The sequence below is a fragment of the Scyliorhinus torazame genome, chromosome 3 (assembly GCF_047496885.1).
Source record: "Scyliorhinus torazame isolate Kashiwa2021f chromosome 3, sScyTor2.1, whole genome shotgun sequence".
In the NCBI taxonomy this organism is placed as follows: domain Eukaryota; kingdom Metazoa; phylum Chordata; class Chondrichthyes; order Carcharhiniformes; family Scyliorhinidae; genus Scyliorhinus; species Scyliorhinus torazame.
The window spans coordinates 107,248,709-107,262,097 of NC_092709.1; the positions used below are offsets into that span (position 1 = coordinate 107,248,709).

Consider the following 13,389-nt stretch of genomic DNA (forward strand, 5'->3'; position numbering starts at 1 on the left):
GGGACATACTGCGGGTTTGAATCTATCATCAGGGAAGAAATAGCGAGGCATCTGGATGGAAATTGTCCCATTGGGCAGACGCAGCATGGGTTCATAAAGGGCAGGTCGTGCCTAACTAATTTAGTGGAATTTTTTGAGGACATTAACAGTGCGGTAGATAACGGGGAGCCAATGGATGTGGTATATCTGGATTTCCAGAAAGCCTTTGACAAGGTGCCACACAAAAGGTTGTTGCATAAGATAAAGATGCATGGCATTAAGGGGAAAGTAGGAGCATGGATAGAGGATTGGTTAATTAATAGAAAGCAAAGAGTGGGGATTAATGGGTGTTTCTCTGGTTGGCAATCAGTAGCTAGTGGTGTCCCTCAGGGATCAGTGTTGGGCCCACAACTGTTCACAATTTACATAGATGATTTGGAGTTGGGGACCAAGGGCAATGTGTCCAAGTTTGCAGACGACACTAAGATAAGTAGTAAAGCAAAAAGTGCAGAGGATACTGGAAGTCTGCAGAGGGATTTGGACAGGCTAAGTGAATGGGCTAGGGTCTGGCAGATGGAATACAATGTTGACAAATGTGAGGTTATCCATTTTGGTAAGAATAACGGCAAAAGGGATTATTATTTAAATGATAAAAAATTAAAACATGCTGCTGTGCAGAGAGATCTGGGTGTGCTAGTGCATGAGTCGCAGAAAGTTGGTTTTCAGGTGCAACAGGTGATTAAGAAGGCAAATGGAATTTTGTCCTTCATTGCTAGTGGGATGGAGTTTAAGACTAGGGAGGTTATGCTGCAATTGTATAAGGTGTTAGTGAGGCCACACCTGGAGTATTGTGTTCAGTTTTGGTCTCCTTACTTGAGAAAGGACATACTGGCACTGGAGGGTGTGCAGAGGAGATTCACTAGGTTAATCCCAGAGCTGAAGGGGTTGGATTACGAGGAGAGGTTGAGTAGACTGGGACTGTACTCGTTGGAATTTAGAAGGATGAGGGGGGATCTTATAGAAACATATAAGATTATGAAGGGAATAGATAGGATAGATGCGGGCAGGTTGTTTCCACTGGCGGGTGAAAGCAGAACTAGGGGGCATAGCCTCAAAATAAGGGGAAGTAGATTTAGGACTGAGTTTAGGAGGAACTTCTTCACCCAAAGGGTTGTGAATCTATGGAATTCCTTGCCCAGTGAAGCAGTAGAGGCTCCTTCATTAAATGTTTTTAAGATAAAGATAGATAGTTTTTTGAAGAATAAAGGGATTAAGGGTTATGGTGTTCAGGCCGGAAAGTGGAGCTGAGTCCACAAAAGATCAGAAGCCCTTCCGCCAGGTTCACATTTTTCAAAAGGAGTACTAATCGGTGCCAGCGTGACCACTTATTGGGGAGGCCGCTGAATGACAGGAGGCCATTGGATAGGAGGTGGTTCTTGTTAATTGGATGGAGATGGTGCTTAAGTGGTGATAATTGGCTTCTCGCCACGCTACGGCGAGATCCCGATTTTGCCTACGGGAGCAGGCCAGTTGCATCGCAAACTGTTTGGCGCCTGGCATGGTTCTCATTTTCAGCCTCTCCCACTATTCACCGGCCTCGTTTCTCTTGAGCGAGAGCGTAACGAGGCTGGAGAATCGTACCCAAGATCCTTGCACATGTTGTTGGAGGTAAAGGTGAATGTCCTTAGCAGCGTAAGACTGCATGGTTTATCGAACCTGCTCCGCCATTCAATATGATCATGGCTGATCTGCAGCTTCAATCCACTGTCCTGCCCACTATCCATATACCTTGGTTTGCCGAGAGACCCAAAATCTGTCTATTTCAAACTTAAATATGTTCAATGATGGAACATTCACAACCTTCTAGGACAGAGAATTCCAACTTTTCACAACCCTTTAGGGTGAAGAAATTTCTCCTTATCTAAATGTTCGACCCTTTATCCTGAGACTGTTCTAGGTTATACAGCTAGGAGGAACAGCATTCTTCTCTTTGACTTAACCATACCAATGATTCAACATGGATTGGTGAAACAATGATGTGGGTTCTTTATTTGAAGATAAGACTATGTACAAACACTGCTGCTGGTTACAGACTGAATACAATGTCATGGGACTAATACATCACATCCTGCTGAGGTGGCAGTAGGTGACAGTAGCTTACGATACACCCTCTTAATGGTATTTGTACCACATATCACAACAGAAAATTACCTCTTGGTGTCTACCCTGTAATGCTACTTCAAAATCCTGTTTGTTTCCAGCGTACTCCAGAGAAGATTGATCCAATTTATACAATCTCTCATCCTGGGATAACCCTCTCATCCTAGGAGACCAAATTGTGCATAGTATTCCAGGTCTAGAGTCACCAAAACCCTATACAACTGTAGCGAGACTCATTTATTTTTGCATTCCAATCCACTTGCATTAACGGTCAACATGTCATTTGCCTTACTAATTGCTTGCTGTACCTGCAAGATAACTTTCAGTGTGCTTGTACAGTACACCTCTTAAGTCATTGACATTTAGAAGTTTCATGCCTTTTAAAAAATATTCTGCTTTTCTAGTCTCATAACCTAAGTGAATAACCTCACACTTCCCCATATTGTACTCTATCTGTCACCTGGTTTCCCACTCACTTAACTTGTCTATATCCCTGAGTAACTTGTTTGTGTTCTCCTCACAGCTTGCATTCCCACCAATGTTGTATTATTAGCAAACTTAGATACAATAATCTCAGTCTCTTTGTCTAATTTATTCATATAAATTGTAAATAGTTGAGCTCCCAGCGATGATCCTTAGGGAACTCTACTATTCACAGCCTGTCAACTTAAAAATGTCCCATTTATCCCTACTCTTTGCTTTCTGTCTGTCAACCAATTCTCCATCCATGCTAATTTATTACACCCAACTCCACGAGCCTTTATTTTCTGGGTTAATCTTTTAGTTTGCAGCTTATTGAACGTCTTTTGGAAATCCAAGTATACTACATCTACTAATGCCCCTTGAGCTACCTGACTACTTCCTCAAAATATTTGTCAAGCACAATTTCCCTTCCATGTTGACTTTGTCTGGTTATGCTATAATTTTCTAAGACTTCCTTATAATACAGTAAGAAGTCTTACAACACCAGGTTAAAGTCCAACAGGTTTGTTTCAAACACTAGCTTTCGGAGCACTGCACCTTCCTCAGGTGAATAAAGAGGTGTGTTCCAGAAACATATATATTGACAAAGTCAAAGATGCAAGACAATGCTTTGAATGCGAGCATTTGCAGGTCATTAAGTCTTTACAGATCCAGAGATAGGGCTAACCCAAGGTTAAAGAGGTGTGAATTGTCTCAAGCCAGGACAGTTGATAGGATTTTGCAAACCCAGACAGATGGTGGGGGATGAATCCAAGGTCCCGGTTGAGGCCGTACTAAGTGTGAGGACCGTAGCTGTAAGTTTCTGCTCGGCGATTCTGCGTTGTCGCGCATCCTGAAGGCCGCCTTGGAGAACGCTTACCCGGAGATCAGAGGCTGAATGCCCTTGACTGCTGAAGTGTTCCCCGACTGGAAGGGAACATTCCTGCCTGCCGATTGTCACGCGATGTTTGTTCATCCGTTATCGTAGCGTCTGCATGGTCTTGCCAATGTACCGCGCTTTGGGACATCCTTTCCTGCAGCGTATGAGGTAGACAACGTTGGCCGAGTCACCCAAGTATGTACCGCTTACCTGGTGGGTGGTATTCTCACGTGTAATGGTGGTACCCATGTCGGTGATCTAGCTAGTGATTTGAAACAAACCTGTTGGAATTTAACCTGGTGTTGTAAGACTTCTTACTGTGCCCACCCCAGTCCAATGCCGGCATCTCCACATCATCCTTATAATATAGTCCAGCACTTTCCTTTTTAAAATAATTTACAGTACCCAATTATTTTTTTCCAATTAAGGGGCAATTTAGCGTAGCCAATCCACCTAACCTGCACATCTTTGGGTTGTGGGGGGTGAAACCCACGCAGACACGGGGAGAATGAGCAAACGGCACACGGACAGTGACCCAGAGCCGGGATTCGAACCCGGGTCCTCAGCGCCGCAGGCAGCAATGCTAACAATTGTGCCACGTGCTGCCCTGTCCAGCACTTTCCTGATGACCAATGTCAGGTTAACTGGCCTGTAGTTCCCTATTTTCTCTTGAATAGCAGCGTCATAACTGCTATCTTCCAATCTGCTGGGACTTTTCTAGAATTAAAGGAATTTGAGAAAATCATAGTCGGTACACCCACTATCTCCACAGCTGTCTCTTTTAGAATACCAAGATGTAGGCCACATCGGTTGGTCCTGGGGATTTGTCGAATTTTAGTCTTTGATATTTCCAGTACTATTTCTTTACTGACATCAAGTCCCTCACATTTTTTAGCCCCAGGGTTATCCAATATTTCTGGTCTGTAAGTTGTGTCTTCTAATGTGACTTCTTAGGGAGATGAGTTCAAAGAAATAGTTGGCAGTGGAGAAAGGAAACTGGGGATTATCCTTGCTCTCGAGGATGATCCTAGCATTGTGGGAGGTTTTGGCAGAGCAGACAGAGCCCCAAAGGCGTTTGATGTGGCCCATGAGATCCAGTGATGGATAATCAAACTATTTGTACAACAGATGCACTCAAGACTCCACCCTTTGGATGTGAGAGGATTAAGATGGGAGCCATTCCAGATATGAGCAAATGTTTAAGGAATTAAGGAAAAATCTACTTAGTATGGAGAGACAAATTTTAAAAATTTATAGAATCTTGGATTGCAAAATGAAACTATATATATATATATTTTTTTTTTAAATTTTAGAGTACCCAATTCTTTTTTTTCCAATTAAGGGGCAATTTAATGTGGTCAATCCACCTGCCCTGCATATCTTTTTGCGTTATGGGGCAGACTCGGGGAGAATGTGCAAACTCAGGGCAGTACGGTGGTTAGCACTGCTGCCTCACGGCGCCGAGGCCCCAGGTTCGATCCCGGCTCTGGGTCACTGTCCGTGTGGAGTTTGCACATTCTCCCCGTGTCTGCGTGGGTTTCGGACCCACAACCCAAAGATGTGCAGGGTAGGTGGATTGGCCATGGTAAATTGCCCCTTAATTGGAAAAAATGAATTGGGTACTCTAAATTTATAAAACAAAAATAAAAAAAAAAGAATGTGCAAACTCTACATGGACAGTGACCCGGGGTGATGATCGAACCTGGGTTCTCGGCACTGTGAGGGCAGCAGTGTGAACCACTGCACCAGTATGCTGCCCCGCAAAATGAAACTATAATGAACTAAAAGATCTTTGTCATTTAAGAGGTAACAGGCGGATTTGCCAGCCTCGTCACACCAGACTTGTTGACGCGACAAGGTTGTTGAATCTTGCAAGAGGCAAGATCGCTATTAACATATTTAAGTGAGCTATTAGGCTCATTTAAATATGTCTGCACCATATTCTCCTGGGGCCCAGGAACTAATGACCTCACCTGAGATACCTCGCCAGGGAACAGGTTAGTACTAGTTCATACCTGGGGGATCTCTGAGCCATTAGAGACTCCTGGGTGGTCAGGCTCTGGGGAAGGTGGCACCTTGGCACTCCCGCTGATACACGGGCACCTTGGCACTGCCAACTGCCACCTTCGTAGTGCCACCCCAGCACCCTGGTAGTGCCAGCCAGGTTGGCCATGCCAGGGATCGGGCCAGGGGGTGAATTGCCCTTAGGTGGGGTGAGGGGGGCTCGAACACCTCATAAGAGGTAGGTTGGGTGCAGTGGTGGGATCCAGAGGCTGCGGTGCGGTGGCTGAGGTGGGGTCGAAAGGTCAGGCGCTACTCTGAGCTCGTCAGGAAATGATGTAAGTGCGGCCTCATTGGGGCATTCCTCACTGAGGCCAAAAAACACCGGCAAAGTGCAGTTAAATAGCTGTAGGCGGCAGGAAATTCCCTGCTAAACGTGCCCGAAACGGGACTCTGTTTCTGTCCTGTTAAATCGTGCCCAACATATTTGGAAATAGGCCATCTATTTGAAGGTTATTAAACTAAGAAATAAAAGTCTCAACAACTACATATCTGCCGATGATTTTCATAGATTATCATAGAATTTACAGTGCAGAAGGAGGCCATTCGGCCCATCGAGTCTGCACCGGCCTTTATAGCCCAGAGAGTGACGGTGAACTATCGCATGGGTGGGAGACCAGATACCACCTAGCCCACAGGCGAAATTCTTAATGTGCCAACTAATTGATCTATCCAGAGTGGCGGAACCAAAGACCAAGGACAATAAAATCAGGTGTCTAAAGTGTGGCGAGATGAATCACTAAGTTAGCTTCTGTTGGCCTTTTCAACATAAAATGGGCGACCCTTTGAGAACACAAAGTATGAGACGTCTGGTTATGTGGTGACTGGAGATTTCTTACCACCAACCCGATCATATCCATAAGACCATAAGACATAGGAGCAGAATTAGGCCACTCGGCCCATCGAGTCTGCTCCGCCATTCAATCATGGCTGATATTTTCTCATCCCCATTCGCCTGCCTTCTCCCCATAACCTCAGTTTGAGTCAATGGTGTTTGTTAAGACATTCTAGTGATATTCACAGTGAATATGCTGAAATAACTCATACATTTGTGAAGAGTCGGGATAACTGAAATGAGTGTACACCTAACAGGTTTGATCGGCCGAAGATTTGAGAAGTACGTGGCCTGAGAGCTGGAGTAGTGTCAATGTTCAAGTCTGAGGCATCTTCCTAGCTGGGACACAGGGTATAGAGTCTTGTGGATGAGATGGGGATTTTTCGAGAGCCAGTGTGAGCTCTGCAATACCGCTTATTGAGATGGCCAGGAGTATCTTGTGCTACTCCGGCACTTGACAGGTCAGCGGCAGGCCTTCCCTGGGTTTGAGGACCCAAGGAGTGGTATTCCCGCCTATTGAGCGATGCGAGCCAATAGGAGGCCAGCGGTTCTTCTGTATCCAGCAGCGCTGTCAGGGTAGTGGTGGCTGCTGTCAACACTACAGCCACCTGATTACAGGACGCAATATGCACAATCATAGAATCATAGAATTTATAGTGCGGGAGGCCAATCAGCCCATCGAATCTGCACCAGCCCTTGGAAAGAGCACCCTACCCAAGCCCACACATTCACCCTATCCCCATAACCCAATAACCCCACCCAACCTTGTTGGACACTCAGGGTAATTTAGCAAGTCCAATCCACCTAACCTGCACATCTTTGGACTATGGGAGGAAACCGGAGCACCCGGAGGAAACCCACGCAGACACGGGGAGAACGTGCAGACTCCGCACAGGCAGTGACCCAAACCGGGAATCGAACCTGGGACCCTGGAGATGTGAAACAACTGTGCTAACCACTATGCTACTGTTATGGACCAGGGTTTAGAGAACCCCAATGTATATCATGGAGTTCACCTGACCCACAACCTTTGCTATATTGTGGTATGGGGAGCACATGACCCACTCTACAGGTGTGGTACAGCAGAAATGGAAAAGTAGTTTTTTTAAAGCAAAACAATGTTTATTCTATGAACTCAAGTTAACCTTTTTAAAACAAACAGTGAACATCTTAGCAACCATTAATTCAAATACAACCCCCAAAGACTACAACACTAAGTAATCCTTTAAGCTTTCCTTTTAACATCCATACGACTTAAAACACCTTTTACCAGAAGCACATCAGGTTAAAGCCACTACTGTTATTAGTTTTAAATCACCAGGATCGATTTACAGTCTTTAGATTACAGAGAGAGATTCATACTCCTTCTGACTGTGACTACAGCTACCCAGCTCTGAAAACGAAACTAAAACACACCCTGCAGCAAACAGCCTAAAACGAAAGTAAAAAGCTGACAGACAGCCCAGCTCCACCCACTCTCTGACATCACTGCAGTAGTAAACACCCATTTTTTAAAGGTACTTTCTTAAAGGTACTCTCACTACAGATATTTATATGCACACCCATTTATAGACATCCATTTCTTAAAGGTACTCTCACATGACACTACCGTGCTGCCCATTGAGGACTTCCATTGTTATGGAGCCGAGTGACGTGAGAAACAGCTCAATTTTCAGGTCAGTGGTGAATACACATCATTTATTAGACATATACTTGCTCACAGACTTTCTATGGACCTTTCTACTGGAATATGCTATGATTAGAATGCCACTGTGTCAACTCAGGTGGGAAAAGCGGTGTAGAGCCTGCTGGCTGCACTGCCAGCTTTTCCTGCCATATCTTTGACTTATGGTCAAAACAAAACCCTGGAGGCGGGTCCCACGAACATCACACTGGCGGGGTGGCCTCTGAATAAGCCCCAGCAGCAGCCTTGGCCCTGTCGCATCCCCCCACGGACATGAGGGTACCCTCTTACAGACATGGGAACCCCCCCTCCCCCTGCAGACACAGAACCCCCACCCCTCATGGACACAGTAGTGCTAGGGGAAAATCATATCAAAAACTATTATGGGACAGCAGCATTGAACAGATTTTTGAAATGACAACTCAACCAGTCTCTCAGGATCTTCTTTGTGACCGGAATGTTTCCTCATCCGACCCCAGGTGGCAAGTACCAACCCACCGTCCTTGTTCGACAAGAAGAAATCACGAGTGCTAGAATTTACATAAATGAAGACTATATTTAAATATTAAAATTAAACCCCAGCGAGAAGCCCACAGGAGTTTACACCCCAAACAATCTTATTTTATTATAGTCAATGATCGATTCCCTGAGATTTTCAACTGGGAATTTAGGTTAAAGTGTGCAAGGGCAATTTATGAGGCTATTAGGCCCGACTGTAAAATTCCACATGGCCTGAATCTTGTTGGTGGGACTACTTCCTCTTATAGCTACCTATATCTGTATCAGTGCTGATACCATTCGTACACTTTTCCTTGTTAAACCAGCAAACTAGTAAACTAATAGGGTGGGATTTTCCGGCCCTCTCCGTGGTGGGTTCGCTGGCGGTGGCAGATGCAAGCCATGCAAAATGCCGTAGCCCTTGGTGGATCTGCACAATCCCGCTGGCGGCTACAATGGCGAGCTACCTCCGCTGCCGGAAAACATGCCGTGGGGAGGGGGAAGGGGTACTGGAAAATCCAGCCCCTTAAATGCAAAAGGTTGTTCTTATTTGAAATGGACTAAGGCCTAAAATAGAAAATTAAACCAGTGAATTTTGATATTTATAACTCATGTTCCTTACATATATTGGGAAAAAGCATATACATTTACTAATCTTCAGAAGAAGTCTTACCTTATTAAATTCTGTTCTTGGAAGAACGAGACATACACTAAAATTCTGTTCACCATACTGTAGATTTTCGATATCAAAGGCGATAGCTTCAGGAATAGCCAAGATGATAGACAGAATCCAGATACTAATGATCTCTAAGGCTGTGAATAGTGGGACTCCGATCCCCTGAACCCGGCTCCAGGAGACGACAGCCCGATACCTGTTTCATAACAACAGAAGTCTTAGTTAGATTTAATTCAGCAAAATGATTCCTTATATTTACTTTTATCTTCTACAGTCTATACAAAGCATCTAAGTGGCAAATATACAACATATACATTGTATATGTTCATACAATATATATAGCATGCACACACATATGAGTGTGCTACAATATCTAAATGTATTTAAGGGTTGCAAATATGATCAGAAGTGAAGTTTGATTACATCATTAACAATACCTCCAAATCTATTACTGTCCAGAAATATTGTCTGACTTTGCCTGTTAATGGTTACACTATAGAAAGATTACAGTACAGAAACAGGTCATATGACCCAACTGGTCTTTGTTGGTACTTATGCTTTCCGAGAGTCTCCTTCCACTTTATTTTCTTAATTTAACCCTAACAATTTATCCTTCAATTCCTTTCTCTCTCATGGGGCAGGATTCTCTGCCCTGCCATGCCACATTTCTGCCTCACCCCGTCGTCGGGATGCTCCGTTCCACCGGCCGGTCAATGGGGCTTCCCATTGTGGGCAGCCCCACACCGTCGGGAAACCCCTGGGCTGCCGACAAAACGGAGCATCCCGCCGACGGAGAATCCTGCCCCTGTACTATTTCCAGTCTCCACTTAAATGCACTAATGGGTGGAATTATCCCCAAATATTTTCCCCTAAGTATGGTAGCTGACGGGAAATGAGGTGTGATTCCCGCTGGATGGAGCAGCGCAATTCAGGTCGCAATCCTACCATACTTAGAAGTTTTTCTTTGGAGGGTTAGCTGAGGACCCGTGTTCGATCCTGGCCCCATGTCACTGTCCGTGTGGAGTTTGGACATTCTCCCTGTGCCTGTGTGGGTCTCACCCCCACAACCCAAAACGATATGCAGGGCAGGTGCATTGGCATTGCTAAATTGACCCTCAATTGGAAAACAAAAAATTGGATATTCTAAATTTAAAAAAATGTTTTTTTGGAGACAGAGGCCCAAAGGCTCCGGCAAGGCCGGATCCTCAGAGATCGGGAAGTCGTTTAGAAAGGGCGCCCCGATCTCAGAATAACCTTACAGCCCCCCATCATTGGCAAAGACCCCCACACAATCACTGGCATCAGCCACCAGCCCCCCCCCCCCCCCCCCAAATGAGCAATATCCCATTATGGGTTCACCAAAGACCCTCTTACAGGCACCGCACTTCCCTCTATCCCCTGGCAACCTGATAGTGCCACTGTATAGCCATGTCTCTTGTGACATTATAGAAATGTTCAGTACAAAAAGGGTTAATGTCATGTTACAATTAACCACTAGATGGAGCTAGGCGTAGTACTACATAAGGCACTGACTCAGACTTCTGCGAGAGAGAGTGAAGGCTGGAGTGGAGTGCATAGAAGAGATCTAGAGGATAGAGTACAGTTAGTGTAGAAACTAGTGTTAGTAGAGTGTAGATTACTATAATTGCTGTTTACTATAGGAGTAAGTGGTCAAACTTAATTTAAGTCGTGCAAATAAATGTTTGCTTTGTTAATGAACTTAGGTTCTGTGGTCTTTGTGAACACTACGACATCCATCCTGATAACAGCATCACAAAGAACACCACATCCCTGACCACCCAGAGGCTACAAAGGCCTCTGACTGCCACCCCTCCCCCCTCATTCTCCCCCTGGCCTGGTCAACATGTCTATCCAGAGAACTGTGGCTGTGAGAAGCTTCTCATGAGGAACCCTTGCACTTCAATGCCAGCTCCTTCTATGTTTGAAACGTTCCTCCAGTGCAGGAACGGTGTTTAAGCATCGGAGGTCTAAAAACAAAAACGTTCTGAGAGCACTTGCTCTTTCAAGGAAGCACTTCAGAGAAGAAAACACCCACGGTGAATAAAAAGCACTCAGGTAGGATACCTGCTGAAAGGAGGAAGCACTTCAGAGTTAATGGACTGTGAAATGCTATAAAAACAAACAAAACTAAATCCTCCTTTGAGATAGACTTCAGCTGTCAATCAAGAGGCTCATAAAAATCATCAGGGTGTAAAATTCAATGTAAACACCAAGTACAAAGGGATAAAAGCAGGCATATATCAAGTGAAACCTTAGAGGCTTGTAAAAATCAATGGGGTGTGAAACTCAATGCAAACAACTACGTGCAAAGGGATCCAAGCAGGCATACTGCAACATTGAAACTAAAGAGCCTATTGAATCTTCAAGGGGAGTGAAATGGAATGTAAGCAGGCAAGTACAAAGGGAAAACTTCAAGAGGAGTGAAATACTTCTCTGAGAAACAAACTGCAGAATGTCTCTGTCCTCTGAGAAGATTTTAGGAGACAGGCTGCAGCGGTGCTTCACTCTGCTCTGGGGTGTTCAACATGAAAGAAAGCAGGCTTCAAGGCTTCACAGACTCCACAGACGGAAAGAGTAGGACCAGTCAAGGACAGGGATGGGAAGTTGTGTGTGGCATCTGAAGAGATAGGCGAGATACTAAATGAATATTTTTTGTCAGTATTCACTCAGGAAAAAGATAATGTTGTGGAGGAGAATGCTGAGCCCCAGGCTAATAGAATAGATGGCATTGAGGTACGTAGGGAAGAGGTGTTGGCAATTCTGGACAGGCTGAAAATAGATAAGTCCCCGGGACCTGATGGGATTTATCCTAGGATTCTCTGGGAAGCCAGGGAAGAGATTGCTGGGCCTTTGGCTTTGATTTTTATGTCATCATTGGCTACAGGAATAGTGCAGCGGACTGGAGGATAGCAAATGTGGTCCCTTTGTTCAAAAAGGGGAGCAGAGACAACCCTGGCAACTATAGACCGGTGAGCCTCACGTCTGTAGTGGGTAAAGTCTTGGAGGGGATTATAAGAGACAAGATTTATAATCATCTAGATAGGAATAATATGATCAGGGATAGTCAGCATGGCTTTGTGAAGGGTAGGTCATGCCTCACAAACCTTATTGAGTTCTTTGAGAAGGTGACTGAACAGGTAGACGAGGGTAGAGCAGTTGATGTGGTGTATATGGATTTCAGCAAAGCGTTTGATAAGGTTCCCCACGGTAGGCTATTGCAAAAAATACGGAGGCTGGGGATTGAGTGTGATTTAGAGATGTGGATCAGAAATTGGCTAGCTGAAAGAAGACAGAGGGTGGTGGTTGATGGGAAATGTTCAGAATGGAGTACAGTCACAAGTGGAGTACCACAAGGATCTGTTCTGGGGCCGTTGCTGTTTGTCATTTTTATCAATGACCTAGAGGAAGGCGCAGAAGGGTGGGTGAGTAAATTTGCAGACGATTCTAAAGTCGGTGGTGTTGTCGATAGTGTGGAAGGATGTAGCAGGTTACAGAGGGATATAGATAAGCTGCAGAGCTGGGCTGAGAGGTGGCAAATGGAGTTCAATGTAGAGAAGTGTGAGGTGATTCACTTTGGAAGGAATAACAGGAATGCGGAATATTTGGCTAATGGTAAAGTTCTTGAAAGTGTGGATGAGCAGAGGGATCTAGGTGTCCATGTACATAGATCCCTGAAAATTGCCACCCAGGTTGATAGGGTTGTGAAGAAGGCCTATGGAGTGTTGGCCTTTATTGGTAGAGGGATTGAGTTCCGGAGTCGGGAGGTCATGTTGCAGCTGTACAGAACTCTGGTACGGCCGCATTTGGAGTATTGCGTACAGTTCTGGTCACCGCATTATAGGAAGGACGTGGCGACTTTGGAGCGGGTGCAGAGGAGATTTACCAGGATGTTGCCTGGTATGGAGGGAAAATCTTATGAGGAAAGGCTGATGGACTTGAGGTTGTTTTCGTTGGAGAGAAGAAGGTTAAGAGGAGACTTAATAGAGGCATACAAAATGATCAGGGGGTTGGATAGGGTGGACAGTGAGAGCCTTCTCCCGCGGATGGATATGGCTGGCACGAGGGGACATAACTTTAAACTGAGGGGTAATAGATATAGGACAGGGGTCAGAGGTAGGTTCTTTACGCAAAGA

At 45.0% G+C, this 13,389-nt stretch overlaps 1 protein-coding gene across 1 annotated transcript in view; it reads right to left on the bottom strand.

The window, feature by feature from the left end:
- The window catches only part of ednraa (endothelin receptor type Aa), a 96,288-nt gene that overhangs the window by 53,958 nt on the left and 28,941 nt on the right, over window positions 1-13,389 (bottom strand). The window contains exon 3 of the mRNA XM_072496096.1: window positions 9,233-9,431. Within this exon, the coding sequence (XP_072352197.1) occupies window positions 9,233-9,431 (199 nt within the window). The remainder of the gene's footprint in view (window positions 1-9,232; window positions 9,432-13,389) is intronic.